At 38.6% G+C, this 26114-nt stretch overlaps 1 protein-coding gene across 1 annotated transcript in view; it reads left to right on the forward strand.

The window, feature by feature from the left end:
• The window catches only part of Faf1 (Fas associated factor 1), a 339484-nt gene that overhangs the window by 28467 nt on the left and 284903 nt on the right, over positions 1-26114 (forward strand). The window contains exon 2 of the mRNA XM_076564728.1: positions 21607-21675. Within this exon, the coding sequence (XP_076420843.1) occupies positions 21607-21675 (69 nt within the window). The remainder of the gene's footprint in view (positions 1-21606; positions 21676-26114) is intronic.

Raw genomic sequence — 26114 nt, forward strand, 5'->3', positions numbered from 1 at the left:
TAATTTAAGGAATCAGTAAATTAAAAGTCTTATGAAACCTGAGGACAGTAGCTTTCATTTTATCCACTATAATTTTAGACCCTATCAATGTGCCTGGCCATGGAAAACTTTCTTACTTTTTGGTAGTTTTATTATTACTATTTTTTTGAAAGTCCTGTGTCAAAACAAGTATATAATGAAATTTCCAACATCTGTTAAGTACTTGCTCCCTCTTGTGGATAGAAATGAGAATGTAAGTTACTAGAATCCTTTCTCTGTTATTAAAAGATGTACATCAACAGTTTGTAAAACTTACCAAAACATTCCTGTTTTGAGTATTATTAGTACAGTTTTACCAACCTACTTATTTTAGTTCACTTAAACTTGTTATTGCTCAAGTATTTTTTCTTTCAAAGTAAGGAAAGAATTTATAGCTTCCTAGCACAAAGTTTGTATAATAGTATAGTCATGGGCCACATAATGGTCCCATAAGATTATAATAGAGCTGAAAAATGCAAAGCCAGGTTTGTACTGTTGGCATGAACCTGTCAATCATGATTTGTTATTGTTTTAAATATTACTTAAATCACTGATATTTTCTTGAAGAATTTTATATCTTTGATTATGAGGATGATTGCTATGGATCTGTAGCAGTTCTAGGCCTCTCTTGGGCTGTATGCCAGTTAGGTGAGTCAGTGGATCAGTATGTATGGGAGCTGCAATAGTACTTGGTGGTGTACCTACACTCATTATTTTTCTTTTTGGAGACATGATCCTGCTAGTGGCTTAGGCTGGTCTTGGACTTCCTTTGTAGCATCAGCTGGCCTCAACCTGGTCACCTTCTTGCTTCTATTTCCTAAGTGCTAGGATTACACATGTGTACTACCATGTGTAGTTTATGCAGTGCAAGGGATTGGTCCCAGGGCTTTATGTGTGCTAGCTAGGCAAGCAATCTACCAATTGAGTTACATCCCAGCCCCTGAGGAGACTTTGGAGAGCAGTAATGTTAGCTATTTCTTTACTGCCTTTAAAATTTTGAACAAAAATTTCTAGTGGCCTTTCCTAACTTGAAAATGCTCAGGAAAGGAATTTTTAAAAATATTTAAAATTTTAAAATTTTTTAAAAAATGTTATCTCGTGGCTGGAGAGATCGCATAGTGGTTAAGAACACTTATTGCTCTTCCAGAGAATTGGGGTTTGATTCCTAGTGCCCACATGGTGGTTCACAACCCTCTGTAACTCCAGTTCCAGGGGATATGATAACCTCTTTTGACCTCTGTGGGCACCAGGCATTGCAAATGATATGCATACATGTATGCAGGCAAAATACCCATACATAAAAACCATGAATAAGTCTAATAATAAAAAAAAAAAGAAATGTACTCTCAGCTAAGTTGGTACAGTATAAGACAAGATCTCATTTTCCTTATATACCCCTGTCATTGGTTGCTTATTTTATCACCCATAGCAGAGGCCATGAAACTGCCACTGTAACTTGCTTACAGTCTTATTTCATAAGGGCTACTCTCAGGGACTACAATGCATCTGCTAGTCCTTCAGCCACATCATGGACTCTTTTAATCAAGGAGGTATTAGACACAATACTACATAGAGGATGGCTGCCCAGGGAGCCACACCCCACCTCCATATGTCTCAGCCTTAGCTGAATGTTTTCTTATCCATGCAAGGTCAGTCCAGCTGTTGCCATAGCAAGATGGTACACATACATGCCACACAGGGAAAAATGGCTATATTGGGGTTGTTCTTATTGCTCTACTCTCAGATGCCTTAGTTGCATGTCTTAGAACATATAACAGCTGATATGCTAAACTCATCTTTGATTCTGATCTGTCCTTATTTGGGGACACTTGTGTTGCACAACTTTTCTTAGGGAGCTGTGAAAAAATTAAGTATAGATAGGGAACTGACAACAAACCAAGGAAATGATTCTGCTTAAGTCTAGCTTGGTGAACCAGTGAGTGTATTGAGGTTACTGACAGGAGCGTGGGTGACTTTTCAGTAGAGCTGTTTACATTTTACATAGATGATGTAACTTACCAGTGTAGTCATTGATGCAGCTTTCATAAGTCATATGAGATGAAGCTTTTTGGTGATGCCACTGTCTTAGAGTCACCCATGCTGCTATAAGTAGCTCCAATAAACTATTGGTTCATCAACTGAGATTTCGGTGGGTGTTGTTGGTGCCCTATTGGCATGAATGTTTGTTATGGCCATCTAGGAGAAAGGTCGTGCAACAAGGGAAATATAAGTATAATTTCCACCTCTCTCTTTTAACTCATTTGGGAGGGATCAGGACTGGACAAATAAAAAGCTAGGTAACTTTATGAATCAATAATAAGATAAGATATAGTTAAGTAGAAAAGAGTTGTTACAGACAACCACACTGGAGAAAGAGGGAAGGTCCTGTTGTCAGGAGTTTCATACATGTGTTTGTGCCACTTACCTGAGGTTCTTGAAACAAGTAGTTCACATGTTTGGAGTTTTGCAGAGTTTGGATAGATTTGAATAGATTTTCCTGGTTGAGTGTCCCTAATCCAAATGTCTACAATCTGATGCTCCACAGTGTAAACTGTTTTTTTGAGTGTCTGATGCTGAATCATTTCAGCTTTGGGACATACTGGATTCTCAGAACAGGGATATTCAATGAATGAAAGTCTTCAAACCTTAAAATATGAATCCCTTTCTTTTCCTCCTCCTCTTCTTGTCACTTGTCGAAATGAAGTATGGTTAAATGTGGCTTAAAAGTAAGTCTTTCAGACTTTTTTATTTTGATGCATAAAGTCCAGTAGTTTTAGAGAAACAATTTGACAGTGGGCTGGACATGAAGACATTAAGACTTATGAGGGGCATTTGAAGGGAGACATTGATTTCAATCATATTTTTGTTGAGAGGAGAAGGTAGTGTATATGAAAAAATGCATTTGACTGGTCTGTGTAATTTTGTGTACTTATTTATATGCATGTGGTATCATAAGCAAAGTTCCCTCTTTGATGTATTTGAAAATAAAGAGAAAATTGTAACTAAGATACTACTAGGATTTAATCATAATTGTTAATATTTGGTTTTTATATTTCTGTGATATGTGCTTCAAGTAATGAGAAAGGTTTGTGTCCTTGAGAAATTCATAATCTGATCCTTTGCTCTGTAGACTTAAGTTATTTTGTTTTTTATTTGTTATTATTCAGTGATAATGTTCTGGGAAATTGGCTCAGAATAACAGCTTCATAGGAGATTAATTTAAAAAAAAGGTTTATTTTTATTTTATGTGTATGTGTATTTTGCCTGCATACATGTATCTATACTATGTGTGTGCATGATACCAATGGAGGCCAGAAGAAGGTATCAGGTTCCTGGGAACTAGGGTTACAGAGGGTTATCAGTCACATGTTGGTGCTGAGAACTGAACTAAGAGAACTCTTAGTTCAGTTCTCAGCCATCTCTCCAACCCTGAGATGGATTTATTAAGCAGAACTGTGTGTTTGTGTGGGGTGAGGTAGGGTGTATGTGGTTGTACTGGGTCTCATGCAGCCCAGGCTGTCCTTGAACAGACTATGTACTGGTATTGAACTCTTTCTTGATCCTTTGGTCTTGAACTCCTGATTCTCCTGCATCTACCTTCCTAGTGCTGTGATTATTTATTAACCAGAATATTAATTTACAAAGGAGTGGATACTTTTATTTGAGCATAGTATCTGTAATCACTATTTATGATGCCTTCTTCCTGGTATTAGCATACCAGAGAAACCAGTTTGGCCATCAGTATGTGAATTTGGTAAGCACTGAAGCAGAGTATATTATCTGAATTGGTTTTGCAGATGGCTTAATTAGTTTGTGATAAGTCTAGAGAAATTCCTGCTCCATTTCCAGTGTTTGAATATGCATGCCATTATTTGTTTAGTACTCTTTTAGGTGGTTTTGTGTGTGTGTGTGTGTGTGTGTGTGTGTGTGTGTGTGTGTGTGTGAGAGAGAGAGAGAGAGAGAGAGAGAGAGAGAGAGTGTGTGTGTGTGTGTGTGTGTGTGTGTGTGTGTGTGTGTGTGTGTCTGTATGTGTCTGTGTGTGTGTGGTAGGGGAGCGGGGAAGGGAAGCCGACTGGGAGGGGAGAGAGGGAGTGTCCTTATAAGCCATACATACAGCCTCTAGCCTGGAACTCTATGTGTAGATTAGATTAACTTTGAACTCACAGAGATCCACCTGCCTCTGCCTCCAAGGTACTGGGAATCAAAGGCATGTGCCATCACACCCTGCTCTATTAGCATCTCTAAGATATCTTCACAGTGATTATTTTGGAAAGTAATAGACAAATTCTAATTTTATGATAGCCTTCTCCCTTCTCCCTTCCTCTCCCCTTAGGTCTAGCTTGTTATAAAGCAGAGGATTACTTCTGATCCTCTTGCCTTTACCTCCCTAGTGCTGAGATTATAGGCATGCCCTACCACATCTGGTGTATGTGGTGCTGGAGTTTGAACTTAGTTCTTTGTGTATCGAGGACTATGGGGGTCCAGCCCCTCGATAGTCCCCTCCCAGGGTCCGGGAAGAATCTACAACCAGCTGATAATTAATCTTTAATGAGAAGAAATGAATCTATGTACACGAAACTCCTTAGTTCATACACTTTATTATTCTGTGATAATTCTCTCTCTACACAGCTTCTATTCTGCTCTCATGTTTAGCTCCTTTCTTGCCTGATTTCTCTATATTTATCTACTGTCCCCTCTAAGTTCTATCTTAATTCCTTCATCTAGTTCTGTCCCTTCTAGGTTCTCATCTATCTAGTTCTTTCCCCTGTCAGCTCTTCTCCTGTCTCCTTCTCTCTCATCTGGCTCTTCCTCATCTTGTTCTTCCCCATCTGGCTCTTCCTCATCTTCCATTTTGTTCCTCTAGTCCTCTCTTTTAGCCCTTCAATCTAGTTCTTCCCCATCTTGGTTCGTTCCTCTCAAGTTCTTACCCATCTAGTTCTTCCATTCTCTTTTTTCTCTTCTCAGTCCCCCTGTGCCCTGGAAGTCCTGGTATATAATAAAGCCAGGCTTCCAGGGTCAAACAGAGGGGTGATAAGAATCACATGAAGCAATACTTGTTAATTATCATTTGTAACCCCAAAGGGAAGTGACCAATGGGGAAATGAATTAACTAAAGGCTGAATTCAGGTAATATCTAAGAAGAGGGCTCTTATGTGCTGACTATTATCTTAAATGTGGTTGGTAGAAAGTGTTAAGAATCTATAAGTTGCTAGGTCAATGGGAGAAAATAAAACTGTCTTTTTTCCTGTAGCTCCTATCTGTCCAAGCTATCTGCCGTTTTTCTGCAGGGTGGGGAAAAGTGCTCAGTCGCTAGGCAACCTGTGTACAGCTAGATGCCTCTGGTGATAGTTAAAGGGAGATCTGGAACTGGTGGTAATGTTTGGGAAAAGAGGAAGTAAGGCTTAATTGGCACATCCGCCAGGCCTTCTCAAACAGGTGGGCTGGATGCTTAAGTCTATTCTTAGAAGGTATGGAGGTATCTCTGATAAAGTACTTTCCTCCATCTGGTGATGGACCTGGCCGGATGCTGCTAATGATAATTACAGGGAGGCTTGAACTGGAGTTCTGGCTGAGCATAGCTGTCAGCGCAGAAGGTTATCTAAGTATTCCTAGAAGTGGTTAGGTAAGGAGTTAGCGGTCTATAAAGTTGGTAAGGTTGTAAGAAAGGAGGGTCCGAGCTGAATTGTGTAAAGCTATTACTTAACAACGTCCACCTGACCTAGGTGATGTCTCCTTGTGGAATTTATCTTAAATCAGGAGACTTGCATGTGGACTGTTATTACTGCTAGTCCTTGAAAGTAGCCAAGGGAGATATCTGATTCCAGAGAAAGCCTTTCCTGAGGCTGTTCTCCAAATACCTGGAATGTGTATGTCCAGAGAGTGATCAGTCCACACTGTTAGCCTTTCTTAGGGAAAAGTCAATGGGGAAAGCTATGAAGGCACACATGATTTTCATAACAGAATACAACTGATATATAACAAGCCAAGTAACACCAAAAACTCCTTGGGATTTGGCTTCCTCTGGAGGAATTCCATGATCCCTCCAGGTAGTGACTTTGCCATAACCAGCTGAGTTCTTATGATATTCCTGCGGCCTGCAGCATTTGTGTACAGAAGGTAAATATTCTACCAACTGACCTATATCACTGGTCCCTGAAATTCTATAAACCTCTGCTGGGGACCAAAACCAGGGCCAGGCAAGTGCTCTGGTGCTGAGCTAAGTAAGTTCCCACACCTATTTCTTTCTTATTGTTGTAGCATGTTTTCACACTATTAATTCGTTCTGGCGTGGAACTTCCTATGTAGCTCAAACTGGCATTGAACTTGTGCCATTCTGCCTACCTTATCCTCCTGAGTGCTGGATTACAGATGTGAGCCACCACATCAAGCTTGATTCTTCTTTTTTCTGTAGAGACTACTTTTTAAAAGAAACTTACCTAAGGTATATAGGATTATGTTTATTTGGAATGATGCATATCTCTTGGTTTTGACAGTCTGCTGTTTCCCCATCCCTACCCCTATTTGCTTAGGATAGCTTTAAATTCCTGATCCTCTTGCTTCTGTTAGTCTCCCAAATGCTGGGATTAAAGGTACTACCATATTTACTATCTCTTTTTTTTGTTTTTGTTTTGTGTGTGTGTTTAAAAGAAAACTTTTGGGTTTTTTTTTTTTTCTTCTTTTTTCCGAGACAGGGTTTCTCTGTGTAGCTTTGCACCTTTCCTGGATCTCACTCTGTAGACCAGGCTGGCCTCGAACTCACAGAGATCCGCCTGCCTCTGCCTCCCGAGTGCTGGGATTAAAGGCGTGCGAAACCACCGCCCGGCTTGTTGGGTTTTTTTGAAACAGAGTTTCTCTGTGTAGTCTTGGCTGTCCAGGAACTAGCTCTGTAGACCAGGCTGGTCTCAGACTCACAGAGATCGGCCTGCCTCTGTCTCCTGAGTGCTGGGATCAAACGTGTGGGCCACCACTGCTCAGCTAAAAGAAAACTCTTAAGAAATGTTATTGAAGAAACAAACCATGGTGACTAGTATTTTTTAATATGAAACTACTATTTGGCACCAGTACTCTGGCAGTGCTTACTTAACATTTGTACACACTTACAAACGTGAATAGATTGCACCAGTGCAGTCATGCCAGCTTATTTTACAAATGGTGGGTATATTTCTTTTTCTTACTCTCCATTGCCAGTGGAGTGTAAAAGTAGACCAATGAGGTGACACACTAAGCTGTGTAAAATTCCCACTGGTATAATTCACTAATCCCTTTTAACAACAAAACTTTTTCACTGAATTAAAAAAGAGTTTACCTGAGAGTATGTACATCAAGTTGCCAGATGTACATACATATTCTCTTAGCTCTGCTTGTTCTCAAACTTGAGTCAGTGTAAGAAGCATGTGATATGTCTAAAGTGTAGATTTTAGAACTCTACTTTCTAGAGGATATGTGCTACAGTTGTCTGAGACAGTTGTCCAGATGGCCACCACATTCCACTAACTGCTCAGGCTTGGACCCACCCTTCCCAGCAATAATAACATTTCCCAAAAAGTGCAGGTCAGAAAAGAGATAAAGGATAAAACTTGGAGTATGTGAAAAGCAGCTCAGGTAAATCTCCTGTTGGAAAGGTGAGGATCCCACAGTAAATTACACTGTGGTACACCATGCTGCCGCTTGTGCTCACCAGGACAGTGACTTGGTTAGCACAGCCCCAGCCCTTCTGTCTAGGTACCTTTCTGAGGTATCTTTTGAAGTCATGCTACCTTCTGTGATAGAAGCACTGACAGTCATATTCTTTTTGTACTGCATATACTCTTAACTTCTCAGTATTAGGGATCCCTTGCATATGTCTGAGTTTTTCTATAATGTGGAAATTGCTAGCCTACTTCTCTTTCTTAATTTTTTTCAACTTTAATTTTTTTGTCACTATACTCTTTCTTTTTGGAAATAGGGCCTCTCTATGTAGCCCTTGCTGGCCTGGAACTCTCTATGTTGACCAGGGTGGTCTTGAACTCAGAGAGATCCATGTGTTTCTGATTCCAAGTGCTGGGATTAAAGGCATGTCCCACTATGCCTAGCCTTCACATACATTTATGCTTTAATAAAACTGAATAAATTCCTGAACTGAATGCTTGTTGTTCTTCTTTTTTTTTTTTGCCTCCTCTTTCTTTTCCCTATCTTTCCCTGAGCTACTTTTTTTCCTGTCTTTTTTGTTTTTAGAATTTAGAATTGGTATTTGTCATTATTATCATAATGATGATCATCATTATTTATGAGTATGAGTGTTTCACCTGCATGCATATCTGTGCATGTCTGTTCATGTGTGTTTCTTGGAGGCAAGACTAGGGTACTGAACTCACTGGAACTGGAGTTAAAAATGATTGTAAACTAACCAGGTAGGGGGTGGGAACTGAACCTCAGTTCTTTGGAAGATTAGCAAGTATTATTAACCAATGAACTATTTCTCCATACCAATTTTATTATTATTATTATTTTAAAGATTTATTTATTTATTATGTATACAGAGGAGGGCGCCAGATCTCATTACAGATGGTTGTGAGCCACCATGTGTTTGCTGGGAATTGAACTCAGGACCTCTGGAAGAGCAGTCTGTGCCATCTCTCCAGCCCAAATTTTTATTATTTTTAATTATGAGTATATGTGTGTCTGTGTGTGGGTATGTGCAAGTGAGTGTAAGTGTCCTCAGAGGCAAGAAGCATTGATTTCCTGGAGCAGGAGTTAGAAGTGGTTTGTAAGCCACTTGATGGGGATATTGGAACTGATGGTGTGTCTTCTGGAAGAGCGCTCTTAACCATTGAGCCATCTCTCCAGAACTCATTTATTTTTTATTATAAAATTATGAGCTTTTAAAGCCTATCAAGAAATATAACAAATAGTAAATGTAATGAATATGTAATTAGTAAGTCCTGTATTTTCTTTATATATTATTAGCCAAATGTAATTACTATTGCTGTTACCCTGTTCATGGAAAGAATGAAAATTAGGTACTTTGGACTTTCATTAACAAAAACTGTCTAGAAATGTTATGGTTTACAATTTGTAAGAATTCTTGAAGACATGTTCTAAAAGATCTTATAACACTTAAAACTATGTAGTCGTTAACTGAGACTAACAACTAATTTTAAAGAGGTACACTATTTTGGGAAGCTCTGCATTCTTTGTAGTAAAATAGCTTATAATTAAGCTGACTAGATGGTGCAAATAAATTTGTTGCAACTCTGTGGGTTTGGTCCACCCAACGTGAGCTCTGCAGCTCTGGGGAGAGGTATCCTGACTACTTGGGAGTCAGACAATGGCTGGAGCTGCAATGAGACAGCAGCCCTGGAGGGTGAGGTAGCCGCTTAGAACAGCTGCCAGCTGGAGGGTGAGGTATCCCAGATGCTGCAAGCCATTTAGGACAGCTCTGACGGCTGGAGGGTGAGGTATCAGGGATGCCTCGTATACCTCACAGCTTAGGGCACCTCTGTGCTGGAGGGAGGTTATTCTGACTGCTGGGGAGAGTCAGGCCTGGAACTGCTTCAGCAGGGAAGGGTATCCTGACTGTTCCGATAAAGTCAGGCTATACCTGGTGTGGTGGGGCATGGTCTTCCTCACAGGATATAGCAATCCTGCTCCTTTCCTGGAGAGTTGCTACAGCTGAGCTTTGCTTAGCCCCCACTTAAGGGGGCTTCCTAGCAGAGCTCTGTTTCTCTCGCCTAAGATGTTGCTTCTTTTGCTTCACTCTGCAAAAGGGGAAACCCCTGCAGAAATGTAGTAATCTCCTGAGGCCCTGAGCAAAGTGTTATTTTTTCAGCTCTCCTTTGCTCTCTCCACTATGGGACATCTCAGCAAAGATCTTCTGTTCAGCTTCTCCTTGTACTGTCCACTGAGGGATGTCCCAGCAAGGTTCTTCTGTTCACCAGTCAATGAAAATCTTCACACCCAAAACTCTTGAGAAAGAGATTTATTTGGGAAGGAGGGGTCCAGGAGAGTAGGTGTCTCTACAAGGGTGGAGAGAACAGCCAACAACTGACCAGGCAGGGCGGTTTATATAGGATCTCTTGGGGGCGGAGTCAACCAGTGATTGGTTAGTTTTTTTCTGCCCAAGGATTGGTCAGTTTTGTGGGCTAGGGGCAGAGATGGCCCTGATTTCAGAGCCCAACTGGGTTGCTTTCACTGGCTTTTCTTGGCTTTTTGACACTACTTCTAAGGCCAGTGTACATTACTTGTACTGACTCTGATTCTAGGGACCAAGAATGTTACTTTGGTGCTGGTTTCAGAGTCAGGGCATGTTTCCTTGGTTCTGGGTTTGGGAATAAAGTGTTCATTTCTCTGGCTTAGGTCCCAAACCCAGGCTGTGTTTCTTTCCCTGATTCTGGGCCCCAGGGCCAGTGGCGGTACTACCTTCCTGCTCTGTGATTGGTTGGTTTCACAAGTCACCAGGGGCAGACATGGCTCTGATCTCACTGAGCCCAGGGCCAGGGTGCTACTCTGTGATTGGTTAGTTTTACAAGTCATTTGGCCAGGGGCAGATATGGCTCTGATCTGACTGAGCCAAACTGTGTTTCTTTCTGCCCTGATCTGAGCCATCTTTCCCTAGTTCTGGCCTTCAGGGTCAGGGTGGGTTTCTTTAGCTAGCCCCTTTTCCCTACAGATGGGCTTTGTGGCTCACATCAGTAATCCCACCACTCAGGAGGCACGAGGATTGCTGCAAGTTCCAGGTCTGCCTGGGCTAAAAAAAATTGATGTTTTATCCTTTATTCTTTCTCTGTTCCCTTCAGTGGCCTTGGCACATTTCCTTTTCTCCTTTGGTGTTCTGTTGCCTTTTCCTGAGAATAATACACTTCATTGCATTTTTTCATTTAAAAATTTATTCTCCCTCTCTTTTCATCCCCTAATCTCCCCCCTCTGTCTGTCTCTATGTCTGTCTCTCTCTGCACATGCACAACGTGTGTGTGTGTGTGTGTGTGTGTGTGTGTGTGTGTGTGTGTGTGTGTGAATGCATGGCACAGTACATGTGTATTGGTCAGAACACCTTATAGGAGTGGGTTCTCCTTCCACCACATGAGTCCTGGAATCAAACTCTGATTATCAGGCTTGGTGCCAAGCTGAAACATTTTTACTGCCTCAATAACATACATTTTAGGTTACAGATGAAATTATAACCATCTCAAGCAGTGTTTACCTCTTTTCAGGACGAGCCAAGTTGTTAGATTACAAAAATATAGGTTCAGATTATTTTCATAAAGATGCTGTTTAGAAAAGCAAAAGGAGACACACTACATGCTGATGCTTTAAATCAGTGGTTCTCAATCTGTGAGTTGGGACCCCTGGGGTAGAATGACTCTTAAACAGGGGTTACCTAAGACCATCAGAAAACACTTATTTGCATTATGATGCATAACAGTAGCAAAATTATAACGTAGCAACAAAAATGATTTTATGGTACGGGGGGATTGTATTAAAGGGTCACAGCATTAGGGAAGTTTAGAACTACTGCTGTAAATACTTCCATATTTTTCTGGCCACTTGTTTTCATTGTTTTAAAATTTGCTATGTTATGGAATTTCTGTTTATGTCGCCAGTTCGTATTTTAATTGAAAAGAGGCAGAGTTTCCATTCACCTGGCTAGAATGGATCAGTGAGCCTTGGAGGACCCAGGAGGGGAGAGAGAGAATGACCCAGAGGGAAGAGGTGGAAGGTTGTGTGGGCCTTTCGAGCTGGGCAGCGAGTGGTAGCGGGTGCTTTTGCTGTTACTTGTGATTCACCTTAGGTTCTTTTGTTCTTTAATATTTGTGCATGGGTTTTGGTTTTTAATAATTGTAAAAGAAATCCCTTTCAATAGCAAGATCAGATCTTTAATTTTTCTCTTCTGGTTATAGGGATCAAATCCAAAGCCTTGCACATAGTAGGCAAGCACTCCATTACTGAACCACATCCCCAGCCTCAAATTACAATAGTACATATGATAAATTACTTTAGTTTTTAGTTTTATTAGAATACATACATATAGTTGTAAACATATTCATAGTCTTTGACTTATAACGAATTTATCTAATAGATTTTCAACTTTTCCATTGGGTGAATTCAATAGAAACTTTAGTTTGAATTTTGAATTTTGATCTTTTCTCCTGCTATCTTTACATGGTTGCTGGGCAGCAAAATGAAACTTCTGGTCAGCTAGAATATGTTGTAGATGTAGATGCATTTTGACATGGTATTTACAGTGGGTGTACAGGAATATAATCCCACTGTAAGTCTAGGAGCATCTGTACATACACATGTACATAGAATATACCAAGTAAAGCACAAATTAGTCCTAGTTAAGGATATAGCATATTAGTATATAATACTTATAACAACAGATAAATTATATTAAAAAAATGAGGAAAATACTTACCTTAGTTTGGGTTATTAGTGCTATGACCAAAAGCAACTTGGGGAGGAAAGGGTTTATTTGGCTTATGCTTCCACACCCATAGTCCATCACCGAAGGAGGTCATGGTAGGAACTCAAAACAGGGCAGGGACTTGGAGGTAGGAGCTGATGCAAAGGCCTTGGAGGGGTGCTGCTTACTGGCTTGCTCTTTATGCCTTGCTTAGCCTGCTTTCTTATAGAACCCAGAACCACCAGCGCAGGGGTAGTACTACACACAGTCAGCTGGGCTCTCCCATATCAATCATCAATCAAGAAAATGTACCACATTTTTCTCATAGCCCATTCTGGTGGTGCCATTTTGTCAATTGAGGTTTCTTTTTTCAGAGTAATTCTAGCTTATGACAAATTGATATAAAACTAGCCAGCATGTACTCATATGGAAGACATTATTTTTCTCACTGTAGGTAATACTTGAAGAGATAGAATAATTTACTTTAGGTTGTCTGTTACACATTCTAAACCTGTATTTTTTTCTACTATGATAAAATAAAAATATCTTATTTACCTGCCACACATCCATCTGTCATAACCATTTAACACAGAGAATTACAAAGAAAGAAAGAAACCTTCTTAATTACACACCTTAATGTAAAGATGACATTAATTTAGAAAACAAAATTGGAAGTAGTCAAAATGAAAAAGAAAACTGGTATTTCTCAAGATTATAAGATACAATTTATTTTTTAAATATGAAATGAAGTCTTTAGTTTTCACTTAGTTTAGAGCCTTATGGGTTGAGAAAGTTGGAAGACGTTTTCCTGAAGTATTCCTTTAAAGGTTTTATTATGCTGAAAATGCATTATAACTTTCCCAGAAATGGATCATTTGCCATGAGACTTGTTTTTCCATGCATTTCTCAGCTAGTTAAAATTCTTTGATAAGTGCTGGAACTATTCATAAGAAAGAATAAAATTAAAAAAATGGAAAGTGTTAATGAAATAAAAAGCTCTGTAATCTGTATTTGTTCCTGCCAGCTGCATGAGTCTTTAATAGTAAGTGGGACATCTTAAATATATCATATATATTTAATATATTTTTTTATATATAGTGAGGTATCCCAGAGTCCTCAGAAGGCTACTGAAGGATATTGCCAAACAGAACTTTAAAGGAAGCTTTAAAAGCAATCAGTTATTTCCAGGCACTCCAGAACAAGGCTCAAGGATATTTAGAGATATCCAGCATCCAAAATATGAAAAGGTCATAATATTTGGACATAATCACAAGTTATCAAGCATATAAAGAATCAGGAAAGTATTAACCCATAGTCACAAGAAAATCCCAACCAATATAAATAGGCCTATAACTGATAGACTTAATAGTAATGGTCATTGAATGGTACTCTATATCTTACATGCTTAAGAAGGAAGAAAAAAGTGGACCAGGGATATAAGTCAGGTAGGACATGTATAATGTTTTGGATTTGAACCTAGAGGCAGGAGTGAGGAGGAGATATGTATCATGAGAGATCATGTTGTATGAACAAACTTACATAGCATAACATTCTACACACCTAGGCAATATGGTAAAGCACTGTCTTATAGATGGTTTGTCATTGGCCAAAACAGTTATGTAGTTAGTAAGTCTGTGTATGTATGTGTGTGTATGAACTCATGTGTGTTGTATACCCATATGTATTTATGTGTGTGTATGTATGATCAGGCCATTTCTTAGATAACTACATTGTATTTATATATTTTTAATTTATTTATTTAAAAAATTTTAATTGGTATATATTCATTGTTCATAGTACTATACTTTTTTAGTGAAAACTTTTTTATTGAAAATAATTTTTTAAAAGTATATTATATACTTAGACTATATTTGCCCCCTCTCATTCCCTACCCTTAATCCTCCCTTTATCCTCCTAGCTAATCTCCTCTCTTCCCCTTGTTCTACTTTCATGTCATATATATAATATATAGATATTTATATAAAGATATTTATTTATATGGCTTTATACATCTATAAAGAATTCTTGGTCTCATTTTATTCACTTACTGTTACGATCTCTAGATCCATTCTCCATCAAAGAACATAATTTTCATTACCTATGGCTGACTCAAACTCTATTATGTATGCACACACTATCATTGTGTATCTACACCACAGTTTGTCTAACCACTCATCAGTTGCCTTATAGTCCTTCAGATGTATACCCAGAAGTGGTGTGGATGGGTTATATGGAAGTTTTAGTTTTTAAAATAATCTCATTGATTTCTGAAAGGATGAACGGCGCTGGTGGGTTGGCAGGCGCAGCTACGACTACCAAAGTTAGAAAGAGCTTTATTAGAAAGAAATCAGGCCTGGAGAGACAGAAAGATGGCAGGAGCAGAGCAGAGAGGAAACAGAAAGAGAGGGGAGCTCAGAAAGAGAGCGTCGGGGTCCGTGTGTGGCTCTTTAAGGTGGAGATTGCGTGGCCACACAGTGGTACGCAGTCGCCCAAGCCCCCTTGATGATGTAAGGTGTTAGACCTGGAAGAGTGAGAGCAGGATCCTAACAATTTCCATTTTCACTTAAATTTCTACTCAGACAGAATATTTCACTCAAAACTAATATTATTTCTGTGTGGCAACTTCATAACTCAGTGGCCAGGAACCACAGGAATTCTAATTGAAGCACTTCTCAGTTGTGGTTGATCCTGTGTATTTGAGTGTCTTTGTTTAGAAGCTGCACATGTAGTTGGGCTTGACTCCTCAATATTTTGGCTCAGATGTGATTCATGTGTATTTATTTTGATATCTTCTCATAGGATCTTAGAAATCCCCTGTGGTGATATTTTATTTGTGCTGAAATGTGGTGATATTTTATTTGTACTTTAATAAATAAAGTTTGCCTGGAGATCAGAGGTCATAGCTAGCCTTACACAAAAGTCAGGTGGTGTTAGCGCATGCCCTTAATCCGATTACATGGCAGGTAGAGTCTCTGTGTGTTCAAGGACACAGCCAAGCGTGGTAACACATGCCTTTAATCCCAGTACCAACCATAGAGACCTGGAAGTCTATACAGACAGGCAGTGACGAGGAAGTGAGGTGGCTGGGCTCAGAGCCAATGAGAAGGCAGAACATCAAGGCAATAAAAGCGCAGGTTAGACAGGAAGAAGCTGGTTCTCTTGGGAAACTATGGTGACGAGGTGAGCTAAGGTTAATTGGTGGCTATTACTATTTCTCTGATCTCTACGGCTTTCACCCCTGTATTTGGCTCTGTGTTTCTTATTTAATAAGACTGCTTAGAAATTTGTCTACAACCCCCACCCTGACCCAAACAAACAAACAAACAAACAAACAAACAAAAAACCTTAGGATAATGATTTAGAAGTGTAAGTAGAAACTCAAAATTAATGATGTGTTTGAAGATATACAGTCATAGTTATAATACCACCAACATTCTTATTATAGTTTCATAGGAAAAGGATCAAGTCATATTCAAGCTCAGTGTCAATGGAAAATAATCCTTAGTGGGAGGAACTATAGAGTTCTGTGGTTCTTATGTTAAAGAATTGGGTTTAGTATCACATCCCTTTTGTCTTGCGTTCACTAGCTTCATCCATTTGAGCATGGTGCGGGGCTGTAAATTATGTCCTCTTCTGGAGCAAGAACATTAAGCCTCTATTCAATGGATGTTGAGGCAACATAAAATTGTAAGAATTCACCACATATTCTTGTTAAGTGTTTCAATGTGCAACAACTTCCTGTATACACAATGTATTCAAAATCAAGCATAATCCATGTCTTCTAAAGTCCTGGCAATAATGCAATTTCCCCAATTATAGCGAATCTTATTTTTCTTATCAGTATTTCCTTATAACTAGTATATAATTATAGTTTTGTATTGCATTTATGACTGTCTCTCTAGTTTCTTAGTATGGAGAAGTACTAACACTTCTTGAGAAGGAAGTAACTTTTAGAACAAGTTTTGTAAAATGTTGTATATTCTATTTATTTATATATTTATGATATCTCTTGACTTGTTTCTTTTTTCTTTTCTTTTCTTTTTCTTTTTTGAGACAGGATTTCTCTGTGTAGTTTTGGTGCCTGTACTGGATCTCCCTCTGTAGACCAGGCTGGCCTCGAATTCACAGAGATCCATCTGGCTCTGCCTCCCGAGTGCTGGGATTAAAGGCATGTGCCACCACTGCCTGGCTTGACTTGTTCCTTTTAATCTAGATCTTTGGTTAGAATAGTTGAACATTTTGCAGGGCATCCATTCTTTATGATTGATACTGTGACTATCATCTTTTATTGTATTAGGAAGCTTTTAATCTGACATTGTTTTACTACTTGTGATGCTTTGTTTGACAATTTCCAGATAAAAATTCATTTAAGGCTGGGCGTGGTGAATCCCAAGCATTTGGGAGACAGAGGCAAGTGATTTTCTGAGTTTGAGGCTAGCCTGGTTTATACACTGAGTTCCAGGACAACCAGAGCTATATAATAGAGAGACCCTGACTGAAATTAACAATCAACAAAAATCATTTTAAAGCCGGGCGGTGGTGGCGCACACCTTTAATCCCAGCACTCGGGAGGCAGAGCCAGGCGGATCTCTGTGAGTTCGAGGCCAGCCTGGGCTACCAAGTGAGTCCCAGGAAAGGCGCAAAGCTACACAGAGAAACCCTGTCTCGAAAAACAAAAACAAAACAAAACAAAAAATCATTTTAAAAGCCAGGTGGTGGTGATGCACACCTTTAATCTAACATTTGGGAGGCAGAGGCAGGCAGATCTCTGTGAGTTTGAGGCCAATTTCATCTACAGAACTAGTTCCAGGACAGCCACAAAGAAACCCTGCCTTGAAAACAGTAACAACAACAACAACAACAACAACAACAACAACAACAACAAATCATTAAAAAAAAGAATCAACATGGATTGTATAGATATTTATTAATTTTAATTTTTTTATTTTTTAAGATTTATTTATTTATTATGATACAGTGTTCTGCCTGCATGTATGGTGATCTATAGATGGTTGTGAGCCACCATGTGGTTGCTGGTAATTGAACTCAGGACCTCTGGAAGAGCAATCAGTGAGTGCACTTAACCTCTGAGCCATCTCTCCAGCCCTGTATAGATATTTATTAATCCAGTATTTCATTCAGCCATTTAAAATTTTACTTTTTATGTGTAGAGAAAATCTGTTTTAAAATGTCATTATATATCATATGCAAGACTGTTACAGAAGGACTTTTTAATATAAATATATTGTATGTTGAATATATCGTTCCTTTATGCCCCATCAGTCTCCATTCTCTCTTCTCACTTCTTTGTTCTCTTTGTTCTCCTAGACAAGTTCACTTCTACTTTATATACACACAGCATCTTATGTATCTCTATAAAAATCTAGAAATCAAGTATGAGAGAAAACATATTTGTCTGAAACTGACTTCATTTGTTTAATATCGTTACTACACTTGCATCCATTTTTTTTGCAAATGATACAGCTTTGCTCTTCTTTGTAGCTGAAAAATTTTCCAGTGTGTAAAAATCATGAACTCTCTATCTACTTCTCTGTTATTGAATACCTAGGCTCAGTTCCATTTCTTAGCGGTTGTGAATGGATTGCAGTAAATATTGCTGTATAAGTATCTCTGTGATGTGTTGACTTGTAATCCTCTTTTTAAAAACAATTTACTTAACTTTATTTTATGTGCATTGGTCTGAAGGTTTGAGATCCCCTGGAACTGGATTACAGACAGTTGTGAGCTGCCATGTGGGTCCTGGGAATTGAACTCAGGACTTCTGGAAGAGCAGCAAGTGCTCTTAACCACTGAGTTATCTCTGCAGTCCCTATTCCTTGTAAATACTCAGGGGTGGTGTATTTGAGTCATGTGACAGATTTTTTTTTTTGAGAAACCTCCATACTAATTTCCTTATTGACTAGACTAGTTTATATTTCCACCAGCATTGTATTAATCAAGGGTTCCTTTTTGTTCATACTCTTGTCAGCATTTGTTACTTATTTTTTTAAAGAGTACCATTTTGAATGGGTTGGAATTTCAGTGTGTTTTAAACTTTCATTTATTAGTAAAAGGGAACATTTTTCATGTGTTTGTTGGCTGTTTTGTTTTCATCTTTTGAGAGTTGTCAGTTTATTTCATTAGGCTATTTATTGATTGTGCTGTTTGATTTCTTGTTTTGATTTTTTGAGTTCTTTGTATATTTTAGATATTAGTCTTTAGGCATACACCTAGCGGAAATATTCTTTAACTTAGCAGGCTGTGTATTTACTCAGTTAACTGTGTGCTTTGTTATGAAGAAGCTTTTTAATTTCATGAGGTCCTGTTTGTCAGTTGTTGCTGCCTTTTCTGAACGACTAGAGTTCTGTCCAGAAAACTCTTGGTTTTGCCTATGTCCTAATGTGTTTTTCCTGTAACAGTTTCAGAATTTCATGTCTAACGTTAAGGTCTTTGATCTATTTGGGGTTAATAGTTTTGTACAGGATGAAAGATTGGTATCTTATTTCATTCTGCATCTGGATGTCAAGTTTTTCTAGCATCACTTTTTGTCTTTTCCTCAATGAATATTTTTGATCTTTGTTTAAAAAAAAAAAGCCAGATGGTTGAAACTGTGAGGGTTTCTATCTGAGTCTTCTAGTCTTCCATTGATTTATGTATCTAGTTTTATGCTGGTATCATGCTGTTTTTATAACTATGAATCTGCAGTATAACTTGAATCGGGTTTAGTGATACCTACTACATCAGTATTTCTTTTGTTTAGGATTGGTTTGGCTATCAGGAAGGTTTTGTATTTTCATATGAATTTTGAAAGTGTTTTTTCCTGCTTTTGTGAAAAATAGTATTGAGATTTTGATAAGGACTGAATTGAATCTGAAGATTGCTTTTGGTAGTACAGCCATTTCCAGAATATTAACTCTTCTAATCCATGAGGTCTTTCCCATCTTGTATTTTCTTCAATTTCTTTCTTCAATGTTTTATAGTTTTTATTGTAGAAAACTTTCAGGTTAGTTTTATCCAGGGTATTTTATTATATTTATTTTGAGGAAGTTGTGAATGGGATTTTACCCCTGATTTTTTTCTTAGAATGTTTTATATATATAATATATATTATACATATATTATATATATATATATATATACATGCATATGCATACTGCGCGCGCGCGCACACACACACACACACACACACACACACGCAGTCATTTCATTCTAGTTAATACTCCAAATTGATGACATAAGGAATAGGTTGTGAATTTATGAGTCATCTTTGATCACAGAATAGTTACCAAATTTCATTTGATTTTTAATGAATTTAGGTAACCAATAATAGCTTATTGTCTCCAGTTGATTTATATTTTCATCAGTGACTAAGAGGCAGTGCTGTGGAATAAAAATGTTCAGGCTTTGGAATTCTGTCAATTTTTTAGTCCTGTGATCCTGAGTACATTGCTTAACTTTTTTGCTGGTTGTTTTAAATTGTCAGTTTGACACAATCTAGAATCACCTGGGAAGACATTGATTAGACCAGGTTGGTCTGTGGGGCATTGTCTTAATTGATGTTGGAAGACCTAGCCTGAAAGTATTCATGTTTTTGGGCCCTGGACTATATAAGAGTAAAGAAAACGAGCTGAGTACTAAGCATGCATGCATTGAGTCTCTCTGCTCTTGACAGTGGATGTGATGTAAGCAGCTGTCATGTCCCAGTTACTTTTTTGTCAACTTGGCACAAGTTAGAGTCAAATGGGAAGAGGAACCTCACCTAAGAAAATGTATCCATCAAAGCTCGTCAAACAAGTCTGTGGGGGCATTTTCTTGCCTAATAGTTGATAGAGGAGGACCCAGCTTACTGTTGGTAGTACCACTCCTGGACAGTTCTGGTTTGTATAAGAAAGGCTGAGCAAACTATGGGGAGCAAACCAGTATGCAGCATTCCTCCACCGCCTCTGCTTTAGTTCCTGCCTCCAGGATCCTTCCCTGCTTGAGTCCCTGACTTCCCTTCATACAAGGTAAAATAAACCATTGGCATGAAATAAACCAAACTATGGCATGTCTTAAGCATCTTCTCTTGTGACTTTTCCTGAAGTGATGGACTGTAACTTAGAATTGTGATTTAAAATAAACTCTTTCCATCTGAGTTGCTTTTGTCCGAGTATTTTATCATACCAACAGAATGAAACCAGGACAGTGTCTTTGAAACAGTGATCTTATTAAAATGGACATAATAGCTACTTCAAAAGGTTGGTAAGAGGATTGAATGAAATATGTTAATTTGTTGTCTTTTTATGTGTAAGAATTTTAAAGGCCATATTTTAGTTTCTGATTATTGAGAAAATGAAAGGATGATGTAAATTGCTTGGTTCATAATAAATAATGTGCTAGTTAGTTCCTAAGTTTTATGCCGATGGTAACAGATTGGTTTTGTTTGTTCTTTATGGCTTCATTTTCATAATTTGAGAATTGTGTTACTTGAGTGTTCAGTACTGTGTTTGGGTAGTTAAATTCTGTCATTTTGTTTTTGGGTCTTAGGGGAAAATGAAAGGAACCACCTCTAGCAGGTGTTTCTGTGTCTGCTTCAGAGTGCTATTCTTTGCTTTCTGCAAGTTTTTTGTTTCGTTTTATTTGCTTGTTTGTTTGTTTTTGTGGTTAGGGAGGGAGACAAGGTCTCACTGGGTAGCCTTGGATGGCTTGGAACTCACTATTAAGGCCATATTGGCCTAGAACTCAACAGAGATCTGTCTGCTTCTGCCTCCCAGGTGCTGGGATTAAAATTGTGTGCTACCATTCCTGGTCAAAAAACTGCATTTGTTGGTTCATTCGTTTGTTCGTTCGTTCTTGTGTGTGTGTGTGTGTGTGTGTGTGTGTATGTATGTATGTTTTTTCTCATGCTGTGGTACACAAGTGGAGCCAGAGGACATCTTACAGGAGTTCATTGATTCTTTCTATAATGTGTGTCTCAGGAATTGAGGTCAGTGTGCCAGGGTTTTGGCACCTTTTACCCACTGGGTCATCTCTCCCGTCCCTGACAGGCTTATTGTAATTGTTAAATTTTGCAAACTCTTATGAATAAACTGTTCAGAAGTATGAGCCACTTAATGTCTTGACTTCATTTAGATTGTATACAGCTTAAATTATGTTTTATACCAATTACATTTTAAGTCAGACTTCATTTCTAAAATCCTAAACATGCCTATTTACTTGGTTTTTAGGCATGTACTGGCATTGAAAACATCGATGAAGCTATTACATTGCTTGAACAAAATAACTGGGACTTGGTGGTAAGTACTTTATTCTTTGACCATTGCTCTAACTTTATGAGTTCTTGACTGGCCTTAATGTTTATGTATATTTAATGTATATTTATTGTAAGTTTTTGTTTTTTTTTTTTTTTGGTTTTTCGAGACAGGGTTTCTCTGCGTAGCTTTGCGCCTTTCCTGGAGCTCACTTGGTAGCCCAGGCTGGCCTCGAACTCACAGAGATCCGCCTGGCTCTGCCTCCCGAGTGCTGGGATTAAAGGCGTGCGCCACCACCGCCCGGCTTATTGTAAGTTTTTGTAATTATGTCGCTAAACTTTTATGTTGAAAGTAGGATTCTTTTATATTAATGCTTTTATAATCTATATTCATTTACTGTTACATTAACATTTTTCTATCTTACTGAGTCTGTGGCTGCTCATTTTTTAAATGTTTGCAGAGTGTATCATGTTGTCATAGTAGTAAAATAGTTTTACCATTCTTGTTCTGGTGGGCATTTAAGATTGTTGCAGTAGTTTGCAATACTGTAAACATTACTGTAGAGAACATTCTTACATATGTGTATTGTATATTTAACCTAGTATTTTTTTCTAGAAGAAACTGAATATATTCAATTTATAACTGAATTTCTGGGCCATATTGAATGAATATTTTAGGGGTTTGGATACTTAAAGCCTAGTGAACTTCTGGTTTTATTCATTTATGTTTTTGCCAACTATGTGGAAAAATTTTTTTTTCTCTCTTAAATCAGTGCTGCTGCTGTCCCCTCCCTTCTCTCTCTGTCTCTCTGTCTTTATTTTTTGGTCTCGTCATCTGTCTGTCTATCTGTCTCTCTGTTTTGTATTTTGGTACAGGAAAACTGAGAAATATTTCTGCTGCCTGACCTGAAGTCATGCTTTATACTTCCTGTTTTATATCCTAAGAAGGCATGGTATAGATGCCAGTGTCATGATTGGGGAGGATAGGGATGAGAGGCAGCAGCATATTTAGAGCAATGCTTCTGGACTACTTGTCTTGAAACCTTTTGCACTAATAAATATATATTTTCATTTATGTATATTTGAGGTAGTCTTTTGGTCAAGCTCATAAAAAACACTGGGGAGGTTACAAGGCTCACTGAGCCACTCTTCAATGGCTTTGCCAAGAGGAATAAAGGAGAAAGAAAAGGAAGACTGAGACTATGGGCTATAAATCTGTGATGTTGGAATTTACAGTTAGGAATATGTAGGGACCTAATCTCTGTTCATCCCCTCCCTCCCTCCCTCCCTCCCTCCCTCCCTTCTTCCCTCCCTCCTTCGTTCCTTCGTTCCTTCCTTTCTGTTTTTCGAGACAGGGTTTCTCTGTGTAGTTTTGGTGCTTGTACTGGATCTCCCTCTGTAGACCAGGCTGGCCTCGAACTCACAGAGATCCACCTGGCTCTGCCTTCCAAGTGCTGGGATTAAAGGCATGTGCCATGACCGCCCAGCCTCATCTCCTTTTCTGTTGGCTTACATTCATTAGTTTTAAAGTTTAGGGTGTTTATTGGCTGTGTGAATATTGTGTGTGAATATTGTCTTGTCCCAGCCTTTCTAAAATATTGCACAAGAATTTCCCCAGAATACATGAGTGGTGAGATGCTTTCCATGTATTTCTGACTAGTTTGATTTTGGAAAATATTGTCAAATACCCTCTCTTCCTCTTCCTCCCTCCTTCCTTCTTTCTCCTTCTTCTTCCTTCCTCCTCCCCTTTCTGCTTTCTGTTCTTTATTTTCTCTCAGGTTTTTGGGGTGTTGAAACTGGGTCTTACACATAGTAGGCAAGTTTCTTACCACTAAGTTATGCCTCTAGTCCTTTCTAGTGTCTTTTACAACTTAAACTTTTTCATTTGAAATCATCTTTTAGCTGGTAATATAGCTTCTACTTTTATTTTCACTGAAAGTTGTATACCTTTTTAGCTTCTACTTGGTATATTTTCTCATTTCTTCTGTTTTCATACAGCTTTCACACACACACACTCAGACACACACACACACACGCACGCACGCATGCGCGCGCGCGCGCGCGCGCGCGCGCGCGTGTGTGTGTGTGTGTGTGTGTGTGTGTGTGTTAAATGTAACTTGCTGCCTGTCCTGGATCTCTCTCTGTAGACCAGGCTGGCCTTGAACTCACAGAGATCCACCTGGCTCTGCCTCTGAGTGCTGGGATTAAAGGTGTGTGCCAACAACGCCTGTTAAATGAAGTATATGAAATAGCACATGACTAGTTCAAACTTTCACGGAACTTTTAATAATGCTGTACTCCATTTTCTGTGGGTTTTTTTTTGGTGTGTGTGTGTCTGAATTATGACTGTCATTGGTCTACATTTCATGAATCTTATTAGAACATTTTGCATAATTTAAGTTTTTAACTTAGGATGTCAGTGTTTTAAATTTCATCTTTATCTGTCACATCTTTTCTTCATTTCTGTGCATGATTACTAGAGAACTGTAAAGAAAAATGCATTTGGCACTGTATTCAGGAATTGTATGAAATGGAAAACTATTATAATTAAAAACTTATTCATTGAATGACCATTGAGTGAATGTCATAGATCTAGTTTTTTACTAGATAGCACTGATGATTTAAAAAATGTAACAAGCTGGGTGTGGTAGCATATACTCTTAATCCCATCCCTCAGGAGGCAGAGGCAGACAGATTTCTTTGAGTTCAAGGACAACCTACTCTTTGTAGTGAGTTCAGGGCCAGCCAGGACAATGGAGTGAGACTCCATCTCTAGCAAGCAAGGAAAAAGAAAAACAACCAACCAACCAAACAAACAAACCAAAACAAAAACCAAAAGGAAAAGAAAAATGTAACGCTATGATCTCTAAAAGACTTATTTTGTTTTCTGTTATTGTAGTAAATATCTAAGACTAGTTGGTTATCTTATGAAGAATAGAAGTTGCATTAGTCAACTTTGCAGTACTGTATCAAACCTGAGATAGTCAACTTAACAAGATGAAAGACTTATTTGGCTTACAATTTTGGAGGTTTTAGTCCATGGTTGGTTTACCCTGTTGATTTTAGGTATATGATAAGGTAATATACCACGGCAGGAGCACATTGCAAACAAGTGTTGTTTTTAACAAAAATCTTAATCATTCAATTTTTTCAATAAAGACTTGTGAGCCAGATGCCAGGATGAAAGCCTGCTAGCTTAGAGAGGCAGAGAAAGCACCCAGCTGAACTTCCTCCTCAGCTGACATCCCAGAAGCTTCATTTTCCCACACTGTCTCAAACTTCTACTTCCTCTGTATCTCTCTATTTTTCCTCCTTACTCTTTACTTATTCTTCGTTTTTTTTCTTAATAATCCTATGTTCATTTCCTGTCAACTGATTGCTTGCTCTGTCTCTTGACCTTTGGTTGACTTTATTTAATTCTGTTTATGATATTCAAGCAGAAAGCTCTTGGATTAAAGGTGTGTGCTAGGGCTGAGCCACACTTCCCAGTCTCAGTGTTGACAGTGTGATCAAACATCCTGCAGTAAAGAAGTGACTGCCTTGTGTCATCCAAGGAATAAGGGGTTGTGCTGGGTTCCCACTATCTCCTTCAAAGGCACATCTTCAGCTATGTAACTCCCTCCTAGTATGCTCCATTTTGTATAGGCTTCATGATATCCCACTAACATCTTGGATGGGGGGGGGCAAACTTTCAACATATGTAAGGCATTCAAGATCCAAGCTATAGCAGATATCTGTTAGACCAGGACTGGAGGCTAGGAAGTCCAAGGACATGGTTGGTGAAGGCTTCTTGTTGTATCATAAGATGGTGAGACAGAACAAGGCATATAAGAGAGAACTTTTATTTACTTTTTATTTTTTATATAGAAGAAAGAGTTTATTTGGACTTGGGATTCCAGAGGATGAGACTATATGATGAAGAAGTGGAGACAGTAGGCATCAGGCATGGCTGCTGGAGTAGAAACAGAGAGCTCACATTTTAACTTAAAGCATCAAGCAGAGAGAGCAAACTCAAAATGGTGTCTTTTGACTCTCAAAACTCTCCCCCAGTGACATACTTCCTAAGGCTAACATGAAGAGATTTGGATTAATTCCATTGGCCGAGGAAATCTCAAAACAGCCTAGTATATACTCTGTTACGTGGTTTTTAGTGGTAACTCTAATGAAGATTAGAAACAAGCTCAGCAAATAAAAAATACAAAGTGTACAGATTGAAAAAAGGGGGCACCAGGAAGTGGAATAGAGATAAATCCTATATTCAAGGAAATAAACGGATTAAGAAATGGAATAAAGAGAGTGGTGACTTCAGGACAAGATCCCATCTAGCTAGATTTCCAAAATTTTGTAAAGGAATTAAAGAAAAGCTTAGAACTGGGTGTGGTGCTACACACCTTTAATCTTAGCACTTGGAAGGCAGAGCCTAGTGATCCTTGAGTTTGAGGCCAGCCTGGTCTACAGAGCAAGTTCAAGGACAGCCAAGCTTAG

The sequence above is a fragment of the Peromyscus maniculatus genome, chromosome 2, assembly GCF_049852395.1.
Source record: "Peromyscus maniculatus bairdii isolate BWxNUB_F1_BW_parent chromosome 2, HU_Pman_BW_mat_3.1, whole genome shotgun sequence".
Lineage (NCBI taxonomy): Eukaryota > Metazoa > Chordata > Mammalia > Rodentia > Cricetidae > Peromyscus > Peromyscus maniculatus.